The following is a 27,371-nucleotide window of genomic DNA, read 5'->3' as shown; positions in this document are numbered from 1 at the left end:
TATTCATATGTACTGCACTCGCTGCCATTTTGATACACATATCTTGTCTCTAATGGTTTGGAATCATGGTTTGCAATCTTAAAAAGAAGTTTTTTTTTTCATTAAAAATTAATTATTTTATGTATTTTTTTCAATTCTTGTTTATTGAATCCGGCTTGATCCTGTTCTAATTAAAATCCCGGTTAGATAGGTTGTTGGTTCAAAGCCGGACTAGATAGGTGGTTGGTTTGAAACAAAATTTCAGTCTTAAAAACTATGATTGTGAGTATTTTTCTTCCATTTTGTTATTGTTGTAGAATAAGGTGTTGCATCTTTATTAATCATGAAATCGCCATATGCAAGATTTGTCAGCAGGTATCTATCAGGGAAACTTAGAATCTTCTTAAATATCCTCTTTGGGAAAGTCATGAGGGTTAGATTGAGAGGTTGTCCTTTCTCTTTCTCTCTCTATTAAGGTCTTCCATCTTTGACCTCATGCCCTTGATTGCGTATACCGAATTGATTGAAGGCACTAGTCATTGTGTGTGAATCCTATTTAAATTTTAGCTTTTCTTATATTTTATGGTAAACTAGGGTTAAGGATTTTCAAAATCTGCATTAAATAGCTTAAAACACCTTAAATTTCATATACCTAGGGTTAGGGTTTGCATCTATTAACTTTTTTTCACATAGGAAAATCTGGGTAGATCAACCCCGAAGGGAATCAAATCCCACCGACCAGCCTATTAGGGCCTAACCCCAAGGGCGTCGAGGAAAATTGGCCCTGTGACCTCCTGATCAACGAGGCACTTAACAACAGGGACTCGATCGGTTGAGCTAACCCTTGGGGCTGTTTGCATCTATTAACTTGAAAAAGAATAATATCATTTCTTGTGCATTTTCAACCATTGCTCTAGGGATGATGTCTAGAGTTTCTTAGCTGTTTTGTGCACTTCATCCATTGACAAATTTGCTTTAGCCTATCTCTTGTTTACCTATTTAATAACCTTTGATATTGTTTTGTTTATCATCATTTATAGGTTATTTTTATTGCCGTAGTCATAAATTTTGCATGTTGTAAAGTGTCTTTATCTCAAACCCTAATTTTTTTCCTTGGACAAAGATAACAATTTTATTTCATTGTGGAAATGATACAAAATTACATTTTGCAGATACTTGGCAACAACACATGTATTCATCATTGCCGCAAATGCCCAATTTTTATAACATCATTTACATTGAAGACCAAGTAAAATAGAGTTCAAGTGATTATCTTTAATAATTGCATCAAAAAAATTGTTCTAACAACTTGCTTATAATATCAAGATGTAACCACTACAAACCGTGCACAAAAGTAACTGCCGAGATAAGTAGAAATACTAATAAAAATAGAGAGGCAAAAAACTATTAGTGGGCTACTCTCACTAAATCCCCAAAATCAATATATGGTCGATGATAAAATTCATAGCTTTCATTGTCCTTGTACTGCACTATTGTCCATCTCCCTTGATCCAATTCCAAGCCAACTTTAGAAAGGGCATCTGTTGTGGTGTTTCTTTCCCTGAATATATGAGAACAGATACAACTGTCAAAAATGCCCTTACCTTCAGCAAATCATCCTCATAGGAGAAAGCAGTAGATCCAACATTGTTGAGCTTTGTTTATCGAGTTTATAACTAACAAAGAATCCCCATAAAGTTGAAAACATTCACATCCTTTCTCTTTAGCAAGCAAAACCATGTTTTTACAGGCCAACAACTCATCCTGATTGTTTGTACCCTGTCCCAATCCCATTTTTCTGTGTAAAAAATGATTACTTGATATATAGAGGATAGCTACTCCCCCACTACGAGCTCCTTCCTCCTAAGAAGCACCGTCAAAAATCCCCACAGAAAGGATTTGCCCAGTTCTTATTCCACAATGAATCTAGGGATTGAAACATTTTTGACCTGCGCGAAATGCGACATAATCGATAGACCGTTCGTTGCCACATGTTTTGGTATGCATTGTTTGTCTTGAAAATTCATCTTGTTTTGTGCCAACCAAATGCCCCAAAAATAATAAGCAATAGAGCTTTCAAAGAATTGGCGTTGGAAGGTCTGTGCTAAGACCTCCAAGACTTTTCTACCGTGACCCCTTGCTAGCTACAAGTAGGGCCCAGGAAGGAAGAGCATGCTTTCCACTCCAACGATGTAAAAGTATAGTTGATAAACAAATGCACAATGAAATCACCGCTCAACTTACACAAAGAACACCACCTTGGCCCTGTTTTCTGTCTCCTTTGCAAGTTATCCCATGTTGGCACCTTGTTTTCTAAAATATTCCACATAAACAATTTTGATTTTGTGGGACATTTTGCCTGCCAAACTAGTTTCCACCACCATTTCAAGTTTTGAATAATCCGAGTAGCACTGAGTTGAATGTAACCCGATTTAGGAGTATAATCGCCATAAGGGGAAAAAGACCTAACCAACTCACCCTCCCTGTCCACCAACCGAAAATGGTGCTTAAGAAAGAGTTCCAGTAAACTAATTATACACCTCAATGAACTTCTCATCGATTGACATTTCATTGGCAAAGTTCCAAGCCTGACTCCAAATAGTAGTGTGAATTGGATAACCAATTTGATGGAGTTTGCAGATGCCCCTATCTCCTAAGGGTTCAATTAATTGTTGCAGTGGTATATGATTATTTCCACATCCCAACAATGGATCTACTCCTATTCTGACCCTATGACCATTCCCTATCTTTATGCAAAACTAGTCGTACTTAAATTAGTGGAGTTTAGGACTGCCCTCCAAATCACTAGATGTTTGATTGAATCTTATTTTGCATCCTTAACCACCCCTCAAATGAGTGGGGGAAAACATATATTTGAATTACCATTGATGTCCAAAGACTTTCAAAAGAGATCAACCTCCAACCACATTTGAGTTTTAGCCCCTAGCCTCCAAGAGCTTTAGGCTTGGCAATTTTTTCCCATCTCATCCATGACATTACATAATGATCCTGACTGCCAACCCAAAGAAACTTAACACACAGTTTGTGCGCTTTCTCCACGATGCCTTTTGGAATCCATGCCAAATAATACATTCAGTATTCTAGAATTGCCTCCAAGACCGATTTAACAGGGACAAGTCTGCCTGCCCTCGAGAGCCATCTTAGACTACATCCTTCGAGCCTATTTTTCAACTTAACAACTAGCCATAACTAGTCTTCTTTAGTGTAGTAATTTGGCTTTAAATTAAAGCCCAATTAGACTTGCATCCAAAACTCTTAATTTAAAGGAAACAATCTTTGTATGTGGGTGACCTCATTCAAATCCTGAAACTAAGTTATGATCATAGACTTTCCCATGTTAATAACCATACAAGTAACAATTTTAATAAATTCTTGAATTTCAACCAACTTATTGACAACATGTTGGATGCCACTACAAAAGATAAGAATGTCATCAACAAAAAGGTGAATGAGAGCAAGATTTTGAGTTATTGAGATACCTTTGAACCCACCTCGTCTTTTGGCATCACTTAACATTCTGGTTAAACCCTCCGCAACCAACATAAATATGAGAGGTGAAAGAGGGCAACGCTTCTTTAGGCTCCGCTGGCTTCGAAAAAATGGGGAAGCAACTTATGATCTGCGAGATAACATCCACTGCAAAGCCCAAATGCGTCAATACAAGTCGAATGAAGAGCCAACTAGCATGATATAGGCTTTGGACAAATCAACTTTTGGGACCGCAACTTATTTCGGGGTTTTTAAACTATGCAAACCTTCTTGTGTAACCCTAGTGTCTTTATGAATCTGATGACCTTCTAGAAACCCAAATTGTTTAAGAGAAATAGCTTTAGAAAGGATTTGCTTTAACCTATAGGTTGTAACTTTAACAATCACTTTATACACACTATTGCACAATGAGATGGGACGAAAATCATCGAAGGATTGAGGATTGTCCACTTTCGTAATGAGGGCTATAAAAGTTGAGTTGAAAGATGGATAAATTCTCTCATTCTTTCTAGACTCCTCAACCACCCTGAGGAGATCTTTCCCCAAAATGTCAAATAGTCAAGAAAGAATTCCACTGGCCAACCATCTGGCTTAGGGCTTTTTCTTTTTGAAAAATTGTTAGGAACTGCCAACAGCTCCTCCTCCATAACTTGCTCCTGGAGAGAAATGTTGTCTTCCTCTTCAATAAATCTTGGGAAAAACTGAGTAACTTTAATGACTTCCACAATAGAAACTCCCCCTTGTTTTTTTAATAGGTTTTGGAAATGATCTTTCCCTAACAGTGCCAGGCCATTGAATGAGATCATCCTACCTTCTAGATTACACAGACTCCAGATAGTATTGCATATCTCAACCCCTTTGCAAAGGCTTGAATTTTTTTTTGTATTTTCATCCCCACAATTAAGCCATATAGACTGGCTTTTGAATGTCCAGGAAGCCTCCTTGTCCACCATAATGGATTTCCTTTTCTCCTATGGACGTTTCAGATTGTCCCTAGAGTCCTCATTATCAAACCTTCTCCATGAGAATTAGCTATCTCTTCAAGTTCTTTTTCAACCAGAGTGAGAGTTGTCTCATCGAGTTATCTCTTTTTGTAAACCCAGTGTTTAGTAATCCACTTGATCAATTTAATATTTACTTTGAACTGTTTAGTCGTCGACAAGCACCTTTGTGACTCAAAAGGGATGCAATGATGCTTGACCAGTGTGATATACTCCATCTTCAACCACATAGAATTCATCTTAAAGGGGCTAGGGGGCTTTTTTTTTCCACATCTTTTATCTCCAAGTAGATGGGAGAGTGATCTGACTCCCCTCGATTACCGTCCCATTGACGCAAAAGATTAAAATTGTTCAAAATGGCTTCTGAAACTAAAACGCTGTCTATCCTTTTAGCGACCCAGTCCGCTCCAATGCGTTTATTTCTCCAAGTGGCTCTCAACCTTACTGGCTCGACGTCTACCAACTTATGCACAACCAACTTGTGATTGAAGTAGTTAGTAAGAGGATTTGGTCTAGCCCTTGGACTTGAAACTTCAACTGCTCCTAAAGAAAAATTAAGATCCCCTCCAATAATCACTAGATTGTTTTGTAGGATATATTTGTCTATAAGGGACGATCCCAAAAAATATTTCTATGAACATAATGATCATATATTTTAAGAATTGTTATAGAATACCCCATATCCTTTAAGAAAAGATCTAAACCCAAGCCCATCTCAACACTCCATTGATTTTTGATCTTGATAGTTATAAGATTCCAACCCATAGCAAGACCCCCCCCATTGCCCTTGGACATCCAGACCAAAAAACTTCCGAATTCCACTCGAGGCTTCCAAAGATTTTGAAATTGAATCCCTTTCCCCAACGTTTCTTGCAGTGTTGATAATATCGTTGATATTTGAAAAAATCGCGATATTTTCAACAAAACGATATATCGCAGAGTAAATATTACGTTATTTTCCGTTTTGAAAATATCGTGCGTGATATTTTGAAAATCTTAGCGAAATATTGCCATATTTTGAAAATATCTGCTAAATATCATTATTGCTTTATATGTTTAAAATCTGAAAAAAATGATTTTTTATGTTTGCCGATATTTTTTGATATTTTGCCGATATTGCCGATAAGATGTTTTCAGGACCCTCGTCGATATTTTGGTGATACCGATATTTTCAACATTGGTTTCTTGAATAAATAGGAGATCTGGATTATTAGACAAAAACAATCTTTTCTTCATAGGTTTTTTATATGGGCTTACCAACCCTCTCTAATTAAAAGAAACAATTTTCATGGGACTGCCCCTTCTAGGGTTTTCGGTTCTCTGGGCGCCCCATTGATAGACATCTGTCTGCTCGCTGCCTGCTGAAAACAAGCTTTATCCTTGGCTTTAGAAAGGAAGGATTTCCTCCCTCTCCCCTTCCCTTCTAGTGAAGAAATGGCCAATTTCCCTAATCTATGGACAAAACCTCCTTTAAGAGGAAAACCGTTCTATACTTAAGGTTGTAAAGTATACCTTTTTCTCCCAAGTCCTCAGACAAACCCCCCTTTGTTAAAATTGTGGGAGAAGACATATTTGGGTTGGCCATTAGATAAGCGCACAGAGCCAGAATAGGCACGTGCACAATACCTGGCACTAAATGAGAAGATGAGGCTAGAGAGGGAGTGATTGTTTCACTAATAATCGCAGAAACCAAAACAGAACAAGAAACAAAGGAGGAAGATAAAGGGTTTCCCAAAGGGACCTCCTCCTTTGCTGCAGATGAGCCATCCCTTTGGTCGTCTCCCTTCACATACCTTGAAGCCACTGACGAGACCAATGTTGCTACCATTGGCCCTGCCAGAAACAAGCCCTGGAGCCTCTTCTGTACCCCCCAAGCAACTTGGACGACATTCACTACTCGACACCGAAATAAAACTAGTTGGTAGCGATCCTGAATGCAACACCTCCTCATTAAACTGCTTCTTGTGGAACGAAAGTGAGCATTGGCTTAATACGTGTCCTTGCTTATGACACCTCTCGGCATCTAAAAGGCAAGCCATCATAATTCAGAACCTGAAACTGCTCTGACGCTAGCCCTATATCCATATCTCTCGATAAACCTTATTGTAAATCGGTACTAACAAAAATCCGGGTCATCGACATATTCCCTATTTACTTATAGGACATGTCTGCCTCGAGGAGCGTGCCCAAAGCATTTCCAAGTGCTTCGAAAATTATAGGGTTCCAATACTAGAGAGGGAGCCCAAGGAATCTTACCCAAACCAGAACCACATCCATGCTTTCTCTGGTCGCGTCAAATAATGGGCACCATTTCTTAAATAGAATAGGCATCAAATCTAGACTCCAATTCTTTTGTAGAAACCAAGCTGCATCCTTTGCAGAGGTGAAGGAGAGTTTTATACATCCATTGCTAACATCCCAATCTTCGAGATATTCTTCACATGTGGCGTTACTTTTGCCTCCACCCAATCCTTTAAAGTTTTGTAACTGAATTTCCTTCCTTTGGCCCAACCCACCACCATCTTCTCAGCATGATCCATGCCTGATGCATAAGAACGTCCTCTCCTAGATTTAGTTTCAGTTGAGCCGCTCTGGATTTGATGCACTTATTTTTTGCTTCTTCGAACCCAAATTTCGGGACCCCAACAAAATGGCAACAATTGCCCCTCCTTGTGAGACTGCCAAATTTAATCCTATAGATTCGTCCCTATTACCGCTTGATATAAACCCTTCACCTTCCTTTGAGTCCAACAATGCATTAACAAAACTACTACAACTTTGCAGGGATGAAGGTCCACCTCAATGAAGAGAATTGTGAAGAAGAGGTTTTAGGGTTTGGACCAAATCCTCTTTCACGAAAGAATACATCAGATGATATTCCAGACCACTCGAGAAAAGGGGACTACCAACTCCCTGCGGAACCACCTTGTATTGACCGGGAAATGGTGCTAGTCGCTCAACACCTGGAAATGAAGTACTCCTAAAAAATGCCAAGGCCCTACCTAGCCCTCCACCCTCCTCAGTTTTGAGTCTTGTGACGACCCTGATCCCCTTTCTACAACCCCTATTATGGCAGTCGAGACACCAAACCCCCTTTCCAAAGCGTCTCTTAATCACTGATACTTGATATCCCCTTGACCCTCCCTCCCTGAAGCACACCTGTCACCATCCTCACTTTGACCAACGCTGAGCGTGTTGAGCTCATGGTCCCCAACGTAAATATAGCTTATTTGCACGTTTGAGCGAAAATCCACTAACTAATATTCATCCATCTCCATGCTAAAATCCTACGACAGACCTCTCCTTGCACCTGTCAGCTAAAAGCCAAGACTGTGACTGCCTTGCGCTTGAGGGCGCAGTGATACCACCACTCTCAGCGCATTGACGCACTTGCTCTGCTTCCATTGGTACCCAAAACAAGAGTAAATTGTTATGCCATCATCTCAAACCCTAATTTATAACAACAGTGGTTTAATTAATGATAGCGTGTGTTAGGAATCTATTTGAGCATCTTCTAGACTTATCTTAGCCCTCTAGACTTAGCCATAGGTTCTTTGAACTTGTTACCTCATTCTCACCTGGTTCCCTATCTTAGTGAAAACATTTGTAGGGTGTCTAATTAACAGGTTCCTAGGAGGGTATCTAGCCCGAGACTCGTTGTGTTACTTAATTGCTAAGGCCTGTTGGAGAAGCATCCCTTGTTGGGATAATATCCAACCACAAAACAGCAGGAGAATAGCCACTAAGGTGACAATGGCCTCTGATCATATTGTTGCCCTAGACCTAGAGTGCCTAGTGAGGTTTTGCACTAGGCTGTTAGATGTTTTGATAAAACTCCCAAAAACACCTGCACAGTCTGGCTGAATTGATAAGTGTTGTATTTTCTCACACCATCCAGCTCCTTCGCTGCAAGAGTCATCTAGCGCACATTTGCATGACTTTACGTCTTCAATATTCAAATGTTGAGCAATAATTCACATGAAGTTACAAGTTTGCACGGGGCTATAAGACACTAATGTGGAAGTAGTACGTGTCCTCATTTACTTGAATATGTATGATAACAAACAATCACATTGTCATTCATAGAAGCACCAATTAGGCCATCGGAGCTCATAGGCTTGGGTATGGATATATTAACTCTCAACAGAGTATACAATGTTGTTATCTTGACTTGTCATGATAATTAAATTCTGAATAGATTTGTCTCTTTAAACACCTGGAAATCCCATGTTCATGACAGTTTGGAAACACAACCATTGATCGAAATAATGGCGTCTTCATATAGTAAAGTGCTGACTTGCAACCCACTGATAAAGTAATAAAGTACATCATCATAATAATAATTCTAACGACTGCATTTATAAGTCATCAAAAGAGAAAATAGATTAGACAACACATAACATAGTAATTCTTCTAGGGCTAATGACCTTCAAATGCTTCGAGAACCAGAAAAGATCGGGGAACTTTACTTTTTCTTGTTGATTGTTGTCCATAAAAGGCCCAGAGAATGCAGAAATATAAGAAGATAATGAAGAAATCATCACAGTGGCGTCTCTCCCCTTGTGCATATCTATCTAGATTATATCCACATATATAATGCTGTGATGCTGTCTAATTACAGGTAATCATTATTATAGTTATGATTTTGTAATTGTTTCTAGTCAGAATGGATGTGTACTTTCATTGAAATTCTCTCAACTTGTTATGTTCCTTGTTTTTTTAGTTTTTACGGAAATTCCTCTGAGGTTCAGAATTAATGGGTTGCTTCAAACATCAAATCCCCTGTTTATTGTCATTAAAATGCATTGTTCAATTTCTGCCTAACTCATTAATATCTGTCCTGCAGCTTGGAAGTAATGGGGCAATTCTGTCTGAAGAAGAACTTGAGACACACACAATTGCTGCTTGGAAGAATGAGAAAATGCATATTAACGAACAGGTCAATGGGCCATTGGCATCGTTAGGGAGGACCCTTATTTCTGTAAGTAGAGTTGTCTATGAATGACATAACTAAACAGTACTTTTTTTCTTTTGCTTGACCAACCTTATATGTTGTCTAATGCAATTTCTTGCCATTGACTCATGCATGAATCCATCATTCAAGTTAGTTGAAATGTTGCTGTTGCTTTGTGAGAAGCGTGCATTTTCAGGGTGGGGAGTTAAATAATTTTATGCACAGTATGGAGTATATCCAATTTTATAACCTGTATGGATAGTTCTGAGGTTTGGATGCAACAAGAGGTTTGCATGCCAGACCGTTTATTGATATGCCAGGGCATTACTCATTTCATGATTTTACTTGGTTGTGGGAAGTGTTAAGTTTATAAATTTAGTCTTAGAAATATGTGTGTTTGCAGCTGCAATAGTCTATATGTCCATGTTCAGCCTGTCATGATATGCCTGACTAATACGATGTTGCCCTTTCAATAATATATGGCTTTCTCATCTTTATAGATTTTTTTTCTGGTTGTAATGCCTATTAGGTTATGTTGATCGTATTTTATGCAGGTAGGTCCTGATGATTCTTTGAGGGTTGTTGCAGAGAAAATTCTGCAGCATGAGATTGCAACTGTGCCAGTCATATGCCCATCAGCAGGAGATGGCTCAGCCCCACAATTATTGCATTTGGCATCTCTTCCTGGAATACTGAAAAGTATGTTCTACTGTTAGTTAGAGATCCATTGTTTTAGTCAAATATATCAGATGGTCTTTCGTCTGGTTTTTTCCGATTGTTATTATCTTTTTTTCTTTTTGGCTTGACCCATGGGGGATTTGAACCTTGAATCTCACACTTTTACATAATACTTCTTAACATGGCGATTACCAACTGAGCTGCTCCCTCTGGGCTTCGATTGTTATTATCTTATCTAATCTTATCTACTCGATATAGATAGATCCTCTTTAGGTTGTAACCTTTAGATAATTGCACTATATACTAGTGTATATGTGGTTGAAAAATAAATGGTTATGCAGGCATTTGCAGATATTTCAGATCTGCTTCTAGTATGTTGCCAGTTCTGCAGCAGCCCATCTGTGCTTTGCGCATAGGTATCTGGATCCCAGAAATTGGGGAAGCTGGTGGTCGTTCATTAGCTATGCTTCGACCAGATGCACCTCTGACAAGTGCATTTTCTCTGTTGCTTCAAGGTAAGTTTTTGTTTGAATATAGGTTTCCTATTATGTTTAGCATATAATATGTTTCTCTAATGCTAAAAAACAGAAAGCAAATGATTTGAGTACATCAATTATGGGGAGCAATGCTTGTGAAACAGCAAAGGAATTTCTGATAACTGAGCTTTTGAAACTTCTCAATTGGTATCAGCAGTGCTGGTTAATTTACTTATTTGTTTTCATTTTTAGAGTAAGGTGCTAGAATCTTCATACCAGGTGATCCTTGTGTTCCTATGCAGTATATATTCAGTCGTGCTATTTTGAAGAAGTTAAATAAATATGATATAAGTGGATCATAATATCTTTTTTTCCCCTTTTGACTAGAGGAATTGGCAACTGCAGTGGTCTCGTACTTGCATGACATGAGGTCGATTCCCTCCGCTACCACTATAACAACTAGGTGTACCACACCTGCCCTTACATGGACACGGGTTAATCAGGGTAATCAAACCAAGGACCTCATACAATTTTAAGTATCAGGTTTACATGCTTTGCCAAGTGAGCTATCCTCCAGGGGCTATCAGTGTATCATATTATCACTACATATGGTTAATAGATATTTGTACAAAGGAAAATGAGATCTGTGGTCAAACTCACTTTCCAAAAAATTATAAAGTCCCATGTCCATATACAGTATATACTTATGGTGTTATGTTTTTTGAAATCTCAAGTAAGGATTATGTCAGTGGAGGCTAAGATCGCTACAATGTTTAATAAATATTTGTACCTAGAAAAATGAGTCCATGGGGCCAAACTCACTTTCCAAAGAATGTAAAGTTTGATGGGGTTTTTCTCCAATTTAGTCTCTCATTTTTGTGAACATTTCCTGGAGGTTAAATTATAGTATATTCATCTATGGAAAAAGGGGGAAGAGAGGAGAAAGGAAAAGAAAAAGAAGAAAGGGAAGGAAGGAGGAGAAAGAGAAGCAGTTCCAGCAGCACAGAAAACAGAAGGGGAAAAACATAAAGGGCGGAAGGGCAGAGAAGGAAGAGGAAGAATGGGGAGGTGAAGAAATGGATTTTCAATAACACTAGTGTGAGTAATTTTTCGCATTTTTATTTTTTCTACTCAAGCCACCATGGTAGAATTGTCTCTAAGTAAGCTTGAGTTCTATTGCGTTGCACAGGATGAAAAAGGATTCTACTATTTGAGCAGAATTGGTTGTTAGCAAAGACAAACAAAAGGACATGGCTGGAAAAAATAGTGAAGTATGAGGATAGGTTGCCAAGGGCAAGGGACACATTTCCCAAGTTTGTAGTGTCGCAAGGATTTTGGGACAGCATGAAACATCCTTATCTGAAGTTCTCTACTACCTCAAATGCAATGAACAATAATTCACAATAGAGTCACTATTCAAGCACAATTGGATGCTGGCAAAGACAAACAAAAGGATATAAATATTGAAGTTACTAGACCTCATGGACATGTACCTAGAGATGGGACATGCATTTCCCACGTTTCTACATCCCATGGACACGGGGATGATAGGAAATGCTCCCTAATATCTCCAGGTTTTAGTGGATAGTGTTTATCATCTGCAAGCCATCTCCTAACCATCTTGGACACACCAAGGATGTCCCGTGGACATTACCTAGCATCAGGAATGTCAGGTTGTTCCTTAACCATATGGAGGAACCCAAGTTATTGGAGTTGGACTTTGGAGTAGACTTTAAGTCAGAGTCGACTTAAAACCCAACCTTTGATTCGTCAAATCAACAAAATTAAAAAATACATAACTATTCAAAATATATTTAAAAAATTGACTCTCATCTATTCAAATATAAACATTTAGATATCAAGCATGCAAGTTTTTTGATTTTTATTGGATGAGAGTGTGAAATAGGGAAAATCACATTAAGATTCAGTAATTTTAAGTTAGATATTTTAAGTTAAAACTCTTAAGACATGATCCATACATATTGGTGCTTTAAAAAGCCCCAGAAATAAGATAATTATCATAGATTGAATCCTTAGAAAAGCCCTCTTGATGAGCCTTTGCATCCTACTCATAGTTTTAAAAACCGGTTTTGCTAACCGGTTACTGGTCTAACCGGCCGGTTAGCAAGCCCACTGGTCGAAACCGGCCAAAAAACCCGGTCAGGTAGCCCATTTCCCCTTTTTTTGCCCTAAACCGGTACTAACTGGCCGGTTTAGGACGGAACCGGCCAGTTTGTATCAAACCAGCCGGTTCCATCCTAAACTGGCCGGTTAGGAGGCAAGCCCACCGTGAGCCCAAAATGTCACTGAATTTTCTGAGTTTAGTATGTTTTTTGTGTTATTTCATCAAGCACTTCAATGGCATGCCGCTGTAGGTGTAAATTTTTGCTTGTTCAATTTATACATCAGCATATTGAGATAAGAAGGTATAATCAGATTGTAACCAGCAACTAGAATGACACCTTATGCTCAGAAATAACACAGATTGCTGATATAAATCCCACCTTGGAAATCTCCCAGATATACCCTGTAAATTTCTGATTTTTTGTAGTTTACTTCTGTGAATACTTTCGTCAAACCGTTGGTCTACTAACTGCTCTAGATGCCTTCCTAGGTTCTTATTACATAAAGCCACTGGAAACCGAAATAGATGCTAATGAAGTCGCTTCAGAATATCAGATTCACATTTATATTGAACTCAACCAATATCAATGACACTAATGTTCACACTGACAGTCAGTAACTACTCTCTCTGATCTCATTGAAATATAACTTCAGGAATTACACAGAAATCTTTATACACCCATATTCATTTCAGGTACTTAGTAATTTGTGCAAACTAAAACACAGTGGAGAGGGGAATTTGAGCAGCATTGTTTTTGGACTTTATAGGCCATTTAGAGCCTCATTGCTTATGTATTTTGCTATTTTCTCGATGATATGTATTGCACTCGGTGCCATTTTGATATATTCACCTTTACATGGTATATAAATGAGCAATCTTTGCATATTTTGTCTCTATTGGCTTGGAATCATGATTTTAAATCTTAAAAATAGTTTTGTTTCATTAAAAATTAATTATTTAATGTTTTTTTTTTAAAACCGGTTCGTTTAGACCAAACCAGTCCCGGTTAGACCGGTTCCGGTCGGTAAACCGGTTCATTAGGTGGACTGGTTCAGTCACCGGTTCCGGTTTTAAAAACACTAATCCTACTGTGCTTACTTTTAAAAGGTCTAGTCTATAACGGTTCAATAGCTATTGCATCTCCATCATAAATGTCAAGTGACTCCAAGTTCATCCAGTTGAAGTTGTTATTTGGAAATGCTAGTGGTTGCCCCTCCACAACCCATTACAATGTGGGATCAATCTCCTCCAAGACTATGCTATCGACAATAGATGTGTTAGTCAAATGCTTATATCGAAATCGTTCTTCAAAACAATTTCATTTTTTTAGAGTGAATGTGCTTAAACCAATGTTGCACTAATCATTATTGGGATAATATCGGCGTGAGGAAAAAATCGGAAAAAATCTTAATAATCGGGAAAAAATCGGTAATAATTGGGAAAAAATCGTTTGGTACAAAAATATTCATTTGTTTTCAATTTTTTTAACATCTAAACCATCTACAACATAAAATAAATACATTGACACATAAATATGATAAAAGAGCTAATATATAAGATGTTTAATATCATTTCTAGTGCTAAAATCACACATAACAGTGAATCATGTCCTGAATAGTAAGTCCCAACTCCTGAGTCCCAACTCAACCCCAAAATATCAACAAAAAATATAATAATGTATCTCATATCATGAGTCATAATGTCATATACAATGAAATGAACCAAATAACTAAAGTCTAATACTACTGATTTCCTTTGCCCCTCTAGATGTAGATGTCGGTGGAGTTGGCAGGCCGCAGTGGACTATGTAGTCCGCTGTGCTCTAGAAGCTGAAGAACTAGGAGCTATAGGAGGTAGACTACGTCCTCTACTTGTGACAGGGGTAGCTTGGGTCACCTCCTTCTCCAAAATATATATATATATATATCATTTTTTTTCCCTTTTTTTTTTTAAATTTATCCCACGATTTTTTCGAAAAAAATCGCCTATAAAGAAAAAGTCTGAGTACTACTCGCGATTTTATCTTTTTGCTGAAAAAATCGCGAAAACACGATAATATCGCGATAATATCACGATTTTAACAACACTGGCTTAAACACACACTAGCTGTGGTTATGCCTAGAAGTGTTATATCTCTGTAGGAGGATTTGGATTGTAAATCTTTGCAACTCGAGGAACTAACTTTCAAATTTGTTCCACCAATAAGCTTTCATAAGGAGTTGAAACAAAGGAATCAATGATAACTTTCACATTTAGAATTTTGGACTTTAGAATGTAGAAGAATTAAATATAGAACTTAAAAATTTTAAAATTGCATAATTGTTTGGCTTTTGATCTTTGTCATACAACCAACACTGTACCAAATAAGCCAACTTTTTTACCATATAGAATTTGGGATTTATCCTTCGCTGCTGAGTGGTATTTGGGACCATGTGCTTTATGTAGTCATATAATTTATATTTAAGCCCCCCTCTTGCAAAAAGGATGTTTGCATTAATGATACTTTGGGCTTAAGATATACATAGTTGGATACTAAGTCATAGGGTTTGTCGAATTTGAACCATCAAGTTTCAATGAAGTTTGGCTCAATAGATTCATCACCTGCTATCTAGTGTAGTGCAATATCATAGGACTGTAGGTTTCGCCATTTTAGGAATATTTGGAAAATTAGGCTTCTAACTTCCTTAATATGCAAATCCAAAGTTCTACCTTCTTTGGTTCTTGGCACTTGGTTTTGAATATTCCCGGGTTCTTCATTTCATTTATACTGCATATGTTTGTTGTAGCAACCCACGGGTGACATATAGGGCTAGTTCGTTGACTCCCATGGGCTATGACCACTGTCCCACGTGTCGTTGACGGTTGACCTGGTCATGGTTGGAGCATGGAGATATTCTACAACTAAACAATGTTTATATTTAATATGCTGACATGGCCTTTAGGAATAGTGGGAAATCATAGTTAATATGTTCTTCTTTTAATACAGTGATATCTGATCATATTTAATATGTTCTTCTTTTAATATGGATATATTTAATCATATTTAATATGTTGTTATTTTAATGCAATGAACATTATAATGCTAATGAGGCCCATCTTATGATAATTTATTATAAAGAATTGTTTTTTATAAAAGAATTAAAATTTTTGAAATATGTTTATGGATGAACTTAATGGCGAATCTTATTCAAACATCATCAAGAAATTCAAATTTGAATCAAATTTTATCTTTGTCCAACTTGAACTCGAATGCAAACCATGTGACTTTGTTTGTATGTACTATGTAGAGTTGTTCCATTAGTCATCAATAATCTTCAAAATAGGAATATACTTGTATTTTTGTCCTTTTAGGCATTGTTTATTGCTTATATGACCTAATTCACGGCCTCTGAAATATAGTCTCTTACCTGCAAGACAACAACAAGAGGCAAGGTGGTTTTGATGATCTGTTCTTCTCTAGTTTGAGAAACAATGCCGTAAACAAAGTGAGATCTGAATGCCTTTTACTTGCAACTTTATCTTTATTTAGTGTGGTGCACACCATTCATCACCACAAAATGGGTTTTTTTTAAAATAAATTTTAAATTGATCTTTTGACAATTAAGAAATTGCAACACAAATAAGTTTGTTTATAAGTTCATAGTTAATATATTCTTTTAACACAATGATATCTAATCATATTTAATATGTTCTTTTAATATGGAGATATTTAAAAGAAACAATGCCATAAATGAAGTGAGATCCGAATTTAACTTGCAAATTTATCGTGTGTGAGCACACCATTCATCACTGCATAATGTTTTTCTTTAAATTTCTCTTTTGACAATCAAGAGATTGCAACACAAAAAAAGCTTGTTGCAAAGCAAGTAATAGTTGGCAGAATAAGTCCCTTCTATATATATATATATATAAAGCTTTCATTGATAAACAACAAGATTACATAAAAAATGGTTTTTCGCCCCTGGTCTACCACTGGGAAACCAAACTAATGATAAAACAACAATCCATCAGTAAAGCACAGTTCCAAAGCCAAAATGAAGCCTATCGAACTTCAATGTTGATGTGCTATCCAGTTCTTGGAGGACTAGCCTATAGCCAAAACTTGTTATAGAAACTAGTTCCATACTAGACAGAAAGATTCATAGAGAGCCTATACATAAAAATTAAGAGGAGAGCGAAGTTTCTACCTTGAGTGGATTTGCCACATCCTTGATGTTGGTTCATGAGGTGAACTAAGAGCAGGGCCTGCTTCTATGTGGGACAACCTTCCCTAGATGTTTGCCAAATACAAGTGAATTTCTTCAACCAACGTCGAAGTTTATCGCTCACAATGTGGTGTTTTAGCTTGACCTTGCCAAGCAGAGTCTTAAGTTTCCAATACAATTCAAGAGTACGGAGGTACTAATTCTACCTATTGCGCATGTGCATAGCATTCAGATCCCAAGCTGCAAACTCCTCTGCATATTTGTGTCTGAATGGATTTGGTGTTCTTGATGGATGTTCTCCTCCATGTTAGAGAGCTCTTGTTGCACAACTTCATGCTTATTATTATTATTATTTTTTTTTTGTAAGCGAGTGCGGGACCTTTACATTTTCCAACATACAACATCATACACCTGCCTCAGCAGGACTAGAACCTGGGTGGGGGGTGCTACAGCCATCCGCCCCTACCATTACACCGTGCACGTCATGTGCCATGCTTATTATTATTATTATTAGTCAAAGCATTTTTATTATTATTTATAGTCAAAGCATGTTCTTCATGCTTATAGGGTTTATCGAGTCAAAAGAAAAATGATCTTGAGTCAAAGAAATGTAATTGTGTCAAAGTCCCATTTGGACTTCTTGGAAGAAGAGAAAATTATTTTTATTTGAGTCAAAAGAGTCAATTTGTCCTCCACAAGACCAAGTTGGCCCTCCTTGGATAAGTCGGCCTAGAAACATAGCTATTTGACCTCCTGGACATGTATAAATAGAAGGCAGTTCGACCTAATTTGATCACTCACTCACACACTTCGTTTTCTGTGCAAGAAGAAAGAATTTGAATGAAAGTCAAAGGATAGAGAGAGGAAATTCAAAGGAAAGAGAAATTTGGAGTTTTCTGCCCTAGATCTGCTCACACGTGCGAATTTTTCTGAAGAATTGCAGGCTTGAAATTACGAGGGCCAAAATTTCAAGAGGTGACCAGATTTCAGATGTTTGACCTGTTGGGAAAAATACTGAGGGGGGGGTGAATCAGTGTTTACAAATCAATAACTTTTTCATTTCATAATCAAATTTATTTACGTGACTTTACTAAAGGGAACTCGCATGTGTACGCAACTGTTCTTAAGACAACCAACGTATATCCAGTGAACTTATTTTTCAGTTACTTCATCATATGTTGATCTCTAGTTAGTGCATCAATACTTTATTAAACATTAAACATTAACCATGTGCAGTAATAATAGAATAAACCATCACACATATGCAACACACATGAACACCAGGATTTAAGGTGGAAACCCAATGCGGGAGAAAAACCACCTGCTGCTGTCGTTTCTATCTTCTTTTAATATGAAGAAAATTTGTTTACAATATTATACTGGTGTAGACTCATACCAATATGCAGGCACCCACCTGCAGAAGGCTACAACCTTCTCTCATTCTTCAGCTTTTATTGGAAGGGAGCTACAACCCCCTAACTCTTGTACTAGCCGATATGTTTACCAGTTTGTTGGTGTTGACCTACAGAAGGCTATGACCTTCACTCTTCCTCCACGGACCACTTTTCATAACTTTTCAGACTGGATACTCCTGGTACACAACAACACAATATGAAGGCCACGTTTCATCAAATTTTCATACTGGACCCATCAGTAACATTGAAGCTCAGAATCCATGACCTCTGCAATACATCTATCAAATACAACTACATCAGTCAATCACTAAAAACTTAATCAACTGATACTTAATCAAATTTCAACCAATCAAATGGAACAGACAGATCACTGTAACTAGTACACAGATCTGAACCCAGATGTTAGGGTCCATCCCTAACCCCTTTATTTATGTAATAAACCCAATAGGGTCGAGTCATAGTCATAGTTAGTTAAAGAGTCAATAAAGCCCGTATTAATAAATGTAAGTGGTTGACCCGCATTTAAGAAAGGGACCACAGTTAGTTGCAAATGAGCCATAATTAATAAATAAAGTGGTTAACACATGTTATGCAAAGGACCACTAGTCATTAGGTTGTTGAAGGTCATTTAGCTATAAATAGTCGTAGTTAGAAGGGAAAGATCATCGTGTCTTATTTTGTTATCGAGCTCTGCTCTATTAGAGGTTGCCCCCTCGAAGAGGCAAGATAACATTTCTTTTCTCTTTGCATAATAAAATACTTGTTGTTTTTCTCATTTTATTCCGTGTTCTGGGTTGTATTTCTTCACATATTTGGTATTCTAGAATTTCTCGTAGGTTAATAGCATAACAAGTGTTATTAGAGCACTTTCTAGGGCCGTGGTACCTCCATTTTTGCAGAATTTTTTTTTAGGCTAGAGACGTGTTCCAACATCTTTAAACCACGGGATCTGTTGTTGAGTGCATAAACCTACGGATTTGGGGAGGCATGCACACAGGAAATACAAGAGGTGGTCACGCTTGTTGGACTCCCTTGTAACCCTTGTGGGTACCCCTTTGAGTAGTAGCGCATTAGATAGAATCGCGCACGGACTGCACTTCCATGTACCCTCTGTGTATATCAGAAGCCCCCTAGGTTCACTTGAGACCTTGCCTTAGATAAGCCGTCGGTCGTCACTCAGAACAACACTCGAGGAGATTACTCGCGTGTATGATAGGGTAGTTGGGTAGTACAGCGAAGGGTACGGTTAATCCTCCTTAGTTAGTGCCTTGAAAGATGGGCTGAGTACTATTGTTGGACCCTTATGTATATTGCGATTTGTATCACCTAACACTCCTTTGTGACCATAGTTCCCTCGGCTCTCTAAAGATCGCCCATTATCTTATCTGCCAGATTAGATCGACCAGTGGGGGTTCTACTATAGCGGTATCATTCAAATCTAGCAATTGGGGTTCTGTCGCAGCCGCACCAACCAGATCCACCAGTTGGGGTTCTACTGCCATAGTAAAATTCAGATCTAGCAGTTGGGGTTCTGTTGCTATCGCACCAATCAGATCCACCAGTTGGGGTTCTATTGTCGCAGTACAACTCACATTCAATAGTTGGGGTTTCGTAGGTAGATTTGACGCTCTGTGCAGTGAAGCTTGTTGCTGCTATAGTCTGGGCCCAATATTTGCAGGACATTGGGCAGGATCAAGTTTCCTGGAATTTGGCCACTGCAGTGTTGATCCGCGGGGAGTAAAACTTCGTTCAGGGTTAAAAAAAAAAGAAAAGAAAAGGAGAATCCTCCCTGGGATGCTTACAAGAGGCTTAGCCCATAAGATTCAAGACGACGAGCTGATCGTAGTCGTACCATTCACTGGTCAACGTCATTTTTCAGGTAGTCCCAAATTTTTTCGGAGTCACTTCAAGTGATCGAGATTTGTGTATGGTAGAAACCAGAGCTCAAGTCATGGCCAATGAGAAGATCGAGCGCTTGGAATCAAGGTTGGATTCGTTCAAGGAACAACTAGAAGAAATTTCAAAATCGCTTCAAATAGTCACCAAGAGCATGACGGGGTATCATCAGGAGGAGCATAGTATTGATGAACACCTCAAAGGAGAATCTAGCCATCATATTCACTTCCATGGAAATCACCAACATTCCCACCCTCAACCACCCAAGCTGGACATGTATAAATTTGATGGCTCCAATCTGACAGTATGGGTAGCTCAAATGGAACAATATTTCACCCTAAATGATATCCGCGATGATCAGACTAAACTATGTGTGGGAGCCCTTTACTTGGACCAAGAAAGATGGCAATGGTGGCAGTGGCATGTGAAATGTTATCTTGGGAACATAACGTGGTAGGTGTTCTCAAAAGCCCTTTGTGACCGCTTTGACAGAGAATCTAATTTTTTGGGCCGTCTCACTAAGCTCTGACAGACAGGCACAATAAAAGACTACATTGCAGCCTTTGAGACATTGGCCTTCAGAACGGAAGGTCTAGGAGATGAATTCTACTTGGAGTGTTTCATCAGTGGTCTCAAAGAAGCCATCCAAGCACATGTTCGGATGCACCACCCACCTACATGGATAGATGCTTGCAAAAACGCTGTTGAGGTAGAACTTGCCTTAGCTATCCAGTCTACTCGTCCAAATTTCATAGCTACGGGGCGTTCCACCCAAGCTCAGTGCCCTACCTAAACACTTAAGGTTCAAAAGGTGTCTCCAACAGAAATGGTTGAAAGAAGAAAACAAGGATTGTGCTACTACTGTGATGACAAATACTCCTTGGGGCATAAATGCAAGGAACCAAAGTTCTTTCAAATTGATGTTATGGATCACAACTCATCGGAGGAAGCCCCACCCCTTAGGGGCCCAGAGGACGAAGTTGAGGAAAACCAACAAGACAATGATCTCACAGCTACACCAGATGAACCAGTTATCTCGCTACATGCTTTGGCGGGCATTTCTGTGCCCCAAACTCTCAAAATTAGAGGCTTTCTTAAACATCGCGAGTCGCTGAAGTCGTTCATTGTTTTGTAAGGGTAGTCTCTAATATCCAGGTTGTTATTGCTGATGGGGGGACAATGAAATGTGAAGGCCGCTGTGAAAATATTAAACTTCGGATGGGAGACTACCACCTAAAGACCCACATGTTTGCAATTAACATGGGTGGTTGTGACATTGTCTTGGGTGCTGAATGGCTTCGCACACTCGGCCCAATCACAATGGATTTCCAGGATTTTTATATGAGCTTTAACCAGAATGACCACATTCATACACTCCGTGGACTCTAGGCAGGTGCTCCTTCTATCATTAGCTCGCATCGAATGGAAAATTTGTTGAAAAAGGGCCATCATGGAATCATTGCCCAATCTAATGCCATCCAGCCCATCGAATCTACTATTCTTCATATTCATCCGGAGATGCAACGGGTCTTAAACCGACACCAACAGGTCTTTAACAAACCTAAAGGTCTTCTACCCTCTAGAGGGGGACATGATCATAGCATCACTTTGTTCCCGGGGGCCCAACCGCTGAATGTGCGCCCATGTCAATATCCTTTCCCCCAAAATAATGAAATTGAAAAAATCATCAAGGAACTCCTTGAAGAAGGTGTTATTCATCCTAGCATCAGTCCTTATTCATCACCAGTGGTCATAGTGCTAAAGAAAGATGGGGAATGGCGCATGTGTCTGGACTTTCGGGCCCTCAACAAGCTCATTGTCAAAGACAAATTCCTTATTCCGGTTGTTGATGATCTGCTTGATGAACTACATTTTGCTCAATTCTTTACCAAGCTAGATCTTCGCTCGGGCTATCACCAAATACGCATGAAAGAAGTAGACATTCCCAAGATTGCTTTTCGAACTCATGAAGGCCATTATGAATTCTTGGTCATGCCATTTGGTCTATGTAATGCTCCATCTACTTTTCAAAGCCTCATGAATCACTTGTTGAAACCGTATCTCCGAAAGTTTGTCCTTGTTTTCTTTGATGACATTTACAGCCTCACCTAGAAAAAATATCTTCATCATGTAGACCTGATCTTGCAACTACTCCGGAATCACAAATTATTTGTCAAGTTGTCCAAGTGCTCTTTTCGTGTGGAAGAATTTGAGTATTTGGGACACATTATGGGTTGTGAAGGTGTTAGGGTTGAGCCCAAAAAGATACAGGCAATGTGAGATTGGCCCCAACCATAAACCTCGAAGAGTCTGAGGGGATTCTTGGGTCTCACCGGCTACTATCGCAAATTTGTCCACAATTATGGTTGCATTGCTAGACCCCTCACTAACCTTCTCAAGAAAAAATCATTCGTCTGGACCGATGCAGCACAACAGGTGTTTGTGGCTCTCAAACAGGCCATGTGTTCCACTCCAGTATTGGCACTACCCGACTTCACAAAATCTTTTGTTATTGAATGTCATGATTCAGCTATGGGTATTGGTGCTGTCTTAACGCAGGAAGGTTGACCCTTGGCTTTCAACAGCGAACAACTGAGTGGGAAACATCTGGGACAATCTACCTATGAGGAAGAGATGATGGCCATCTTACATGCAGTAGATAACTGGTGGCCGTACTTATTGGGGTGACGTTTCCAAATCCACACAGACCATCAAAGCCTCAAATATTTTTTGGAGCAACATCTATCCTCGCCAAAGCAAAATAAATGGCTGGCCAAAATGTTGGGATATGATTATGAGATAATTTACAAGAAAGGGCGTGACAATGTAGTAGCGTATGCTTTATCGTGCCAATTTGAGGATGAAAGCACCTTGCTATCAATCTCTCTTCCCATACCAGATTGGATTGAAGAAGCTCGCAAGGAATGGTTTTCACACCCCTCTCTCTCCCAACTTATTAATAACTTGAGAGAAGATCCTAATTCCTCAGTTGGATACTCTTGGAAGGATGAGATTCTTCGCTACAAGGATCGAGTAGTTATATTGCCGACATACTCCCCCAAAACTCGCATTTTGGCAGAGTTGCACTCATCTCCCACTGCAGGGCATGCAGGCTTTCAAAAGACTTATGCTTGCACTCGTTGTTCTTTCTTTTGGACAGGCATGAAAACTGACATTCTTACTTTTGTAGTTGAATGTGATGTGTGTCAATGCCACAAAGGAGAAACAATCAAGCTACCAGGAACCTTACAACCATTGCCAATCCCTGCCTCTGTTTGGATAGATGTTCAATGGATTTCATAACTGGTCTCCCGAAGTCGGGCAACAAATCCGCCATCATGGTGGTCGTGGATAGACTTTCTAAATATGCTCATTTTGTGCTCTACCCCACCCATTTACCCCCACTTTGGTGGCTCAAGCTTTCATGGACCAGATCTTTAAACTGCATGGCATGCCAATGTCTATTGTGTCTAATCGTGACTCGACTTTCACCAACAAATTTTGACAATAACTTTTCAAGCTACAAGGCACATAACTCCAACTGAGTACTGCCTATCATCCCCAAACTGATGGTCAAATTGAAGCAGTCAACACATGTTTAGAGACATACCTACAGTGCTTCACTTCAGAAAAGCATCATCAATGGGTGCAGTGGCTACCTTTAGCTGAATGGTGGTATAATACCAACTATCATGAAGTCACCAAGATGACTCCATATGAAGCATTGTATGGCCAACTCCCACCTTCACCTATTTCTTATATCCCTGGATGCTCTAAGGTGCAAGCAGTTGATCAACTCCTACAAAACTATGTCGCCATGATAGCTCGTCTCAAAGATAATCTCCATCAAGCTCAGAATCGAATGAAGCAACATGCAGACCAACATCGTTTAGAGTGCACTTTTCAAGAAGGGGATTAGGTATTCTTGCGGCTACAACCGTATAAGCAAACATCGCTCAAAGAAAAGGGCTACCAGAAATTAGCTCCAGAATTCTACGGACCTTATCAAATAGTTCAGTGCATTGGAGCAGTCACCTACAAGCTGGCTTTGCCACCAACTTCAAAAATCCATCTAGTCTTCCATGTATCATGCCTCAAGAAAGTGGTGGGGAACAATTGTAGAATTCAAACCAATCTACCCGAATTGGATGAGGAAGGTTCACTCTGGCTCCAACCTGAACAAGTTCTCCATACTCGTGAAAGACATCTACGCGGCCGCGCAATCAAGGATGTCCTCGTCAAGTGGAAAGACACCTATCCAGAAGATGGGACATGGGAACCAACCACTATTCTTCAGCAGTTTCTGCAGCTTCAGCCTTGAGGACAAGGTTACTTTTGATGGGGGAGGGCATGTTAGGGTCCAATCCTAACCCCTTTATTTATGTAATAAACCCAATAAGGTCGAGTCCTAGTCATAGTTAGTTAAAGAGTCAATAAAGCCCATATTAATAATTGTAAGTGGTTGACCCGCATTTAAGAAAGGGACCACAGTTAGTTGCAAACAGACCATAATTATTAAATAAATTGGTTAACCCATGTTATGCAAAGGACCACTATTCGTTAGGTTGTTGAAGGTCATTTAGCTATAAATAGTTGTAGTTAGAAGGGAAAGATCATCGAATCTTATTTTGTAATCGAGCTCTGCTCTGTTGGAGGTTGCCCCCTCGAAGAGGCAAGTGAACATCGCTTTTCTCTCTGCATAATAAAATACTTGTTGTTTTTCTCATTTTATTCTATGTTCTGGGTTGTATTTCTTTGCATATTTGGTATTCTGGAATTTCTTGTAGGTTAAGAGCATAACAAGAACACTGTATCAACAACCAGAACCAACTGCAACCTCAAAAATCATATTGTCAGAATGTATATGCTACTTCAATGAAGCCAACCTGCGTGTATTCACCACTTCCTTTAACCAAACTTGCATATACCTCTAAAGATATTGAATCATAAAACTTTTGAACCAAGAACTGTACCAACTAGTAGCATTCTGAAGTTCTATTGTCAAATTACAGAATTCTAAACAAACAGCAGCAAAGATCACCCTTCTCACTTAATCAATCAATCAATCTCCTTATACAGTCAATTCTACATTCAGATCTAATGAAGACATCATTGGCAGACAACAATAAAACAACAATACTGATAAGATAGATCAATCATCTCTGAACATCAAGCTTTTCTTTTGCATAGGCTACTTGGAAGTGCCAAACCAGCGTGTGTATGCACCTTCACCAAAGTGAACCAACGTATAGATCTGCAAATACTTACTTATAACTTCACAACTATTCCAGACTTCAGACATACCCAGATCATAACATATAAAGGATAAAACGTGCATTAGCAATCAAATCTAGCCCATCCATTATCAGATCATACAATGATAAGTCATTTCAGGTCTCATGATCCTGATCCAACATTGTATCCAAAGGTGCACGTGATATTTCAGATCATATCATTACCATAGCCCTTACAACATAAAATATACTTCAGATAGAAGTATTCATGAAAAACCCTTTCACTTGCACACTTAGCCCTTTGATCTTCTCCTCCTTATATAGTTTTAGCCTTTCTCAATACCTCGGACCAAAACAACACTTAGAACCTGTGGTATTCTTGGACGAGATCAAATATCCGTTACTCCGCTCAATTTTGTGGGCTAATACCATTGTAATGAATCTTGGTATTCTTTTAACCTTAATTTTCCATCCCATATGCGCTTTTCCTTCTATGAAAGTGCGTGCATACGTATATGCTCTTTTTGTTTTGTGAACCTGCTTGTATACGTTGCTTGGACTAGGTGAACACTTTGGTTTCAGAAACGGCGGGCTCGAAACTGACTCGGCCGAGTTGGTCTAAGCCAGACCCTGCAACAGTGACCTGGCCTAGGATTCAGTTCGGCCGACTGGGTTAATACCGAGCCGGCCGGGTTGTCTAACAACTCGGCCGACTTAGTATTAACCCGGCCGGCTCAGCCAAGTTCGAGCCTACTCGGCCGGGTTGGAAACAACGGCCCGTAAACTTGTCAAACTGCGATTTTTTTTTTAAATATTCTTTTGGGGTGCTCCAAACCGGTTTTTATTTTGCCTATGTTGTCTTTAGGGTCCATTCCCCTCTCCTAAATCCTATTTAACCCACCCAACCCCTCTCATTTCCTTACAATCATCTCATGCATTTGCATGAGAATTTCAGTGAGAGTTTATGAGGAGTTGTTGAGTTTGTTTTTGGAGCAACAGTGAGGAGTCTTGGGCAAGCATTGTAGCTGGAGTGAGGAGGTTCTTGGGCAACCATTTGGAGCAGCATTTGCCATTGAGGAGTTGGTTTCTTGGAGCAACCTTGAGGAGGTAGTTTGTGCCTAGAGTACTTTTTTTCACTTGTAAAAATCTATTTTTGCTTATTAAATTTTATGTGCAAATCTGGAAATTGAAAAGAGTGTTTTTTGTGAAAGAAATGAACATTGAATCAATACTTTTTTATTTGTTTTCATTTTCAGTTTTTTTGATTTCATTTCCAAGTCAAAAAATGGCACCTAGAGTGAAAGACGCTGCTTGGGCATATGTTGAAATGGTTGATAGTCAAATGCATTGAAAATTTTGCCATAGGAAAATTAAAGAAGGTCCTGGGGCATTAATAGATTGAAACAACACTTGGCAGGGACTAGAAGCCAAATTACTCCATGTACCTCACCAAAAATTAGGGAGATTAGGAAGGATTTGTTAGCCAACTTTGAGAAGTTTAAAGAAGATAAGGCTAGGCAAAATGAGTTAGAGGCTGAAATTGGGAGGAAGAGGAATATACAAAAAATGCTGGCTACCAACTCCCATTTTGATTTTGAGGGTTCTTCCTCTATCCCTTGTACTGATGCATCCAAACGCTTCCGATGTGTTCCTCCCTCTTTTGAGTCTATTCAAGAAAAGGGAAAGGGTAAAATGAAAAAGGGTGATATGAATATCAAAAGTTATTTCACTGCCTCCTCTCCATCAGATGCACATGGTCCTTAAGATAGTAGAAGTCATATGCAGCCCACTTTAGATGACCATTGGAAGAAAGAATTGAGGGAGACTGCTTGTGATTAGATAGCTAGATGGTGTTATGATGCTGATATCCCCTTCAATGGTTCCCGTTCACCATATTA

The 27,371-nt window shown here is 38.9% G+C and overlaps 1 protein-coding gene across 3 annotated transcripts in view; it reads left to right on the top strand.

Annotated features, from left to right (window-relative positions):
* LOC149151952 (sucrose nonfermenting 4-like protein) overlaps positions 1 to 27,371 on the top strand; it is a 472,173-nt gene that overhangs the window by 277,412 nt on the left and 167,390 nt on the right. For all 3 annotated transcript variants that reach the window (XM_089444377.1, XM_089444376.1, XM_089444378.1), the window contains 3 exons: positions 9,337 to 9,471; positions 9,999 to 10,143; positions 10,464 to 10,637. In XM_089444377.1, the coding sequence (XP_089300503.1) occupies positions 9,337 to 9,471; positions 9,999 to 10,143; positions 10,464 to 10,637 (454 nt within the window). The remainder of the gene's footprint in view (positions 1 to 9,336; positions 9,472 to 9,998; positions 10,144 to 10,463; positions 10,638 to 27,371) is intronic.

Source organism: Pinus tabuliformis, chromosome 9 (genome assembly GCF_031772625.1).
Source record: "Pinus tabuliformis cultivar Carrire ecotype Pingquan chromosome 9, CPIR1, whole genome shotgun sequence".
Lineage (NCBI taxonomy): Eukaryota > Viridiplantae > Streptophyta > Pinopsida > Pinales > Pinaceae > Pinus > Pinus tabuliformis.
The sequence above is the reverse complement of the archived record's forward strand: the minus strand, read 5'-3'. Positions and strand labels throughout refer to the sequence as shown.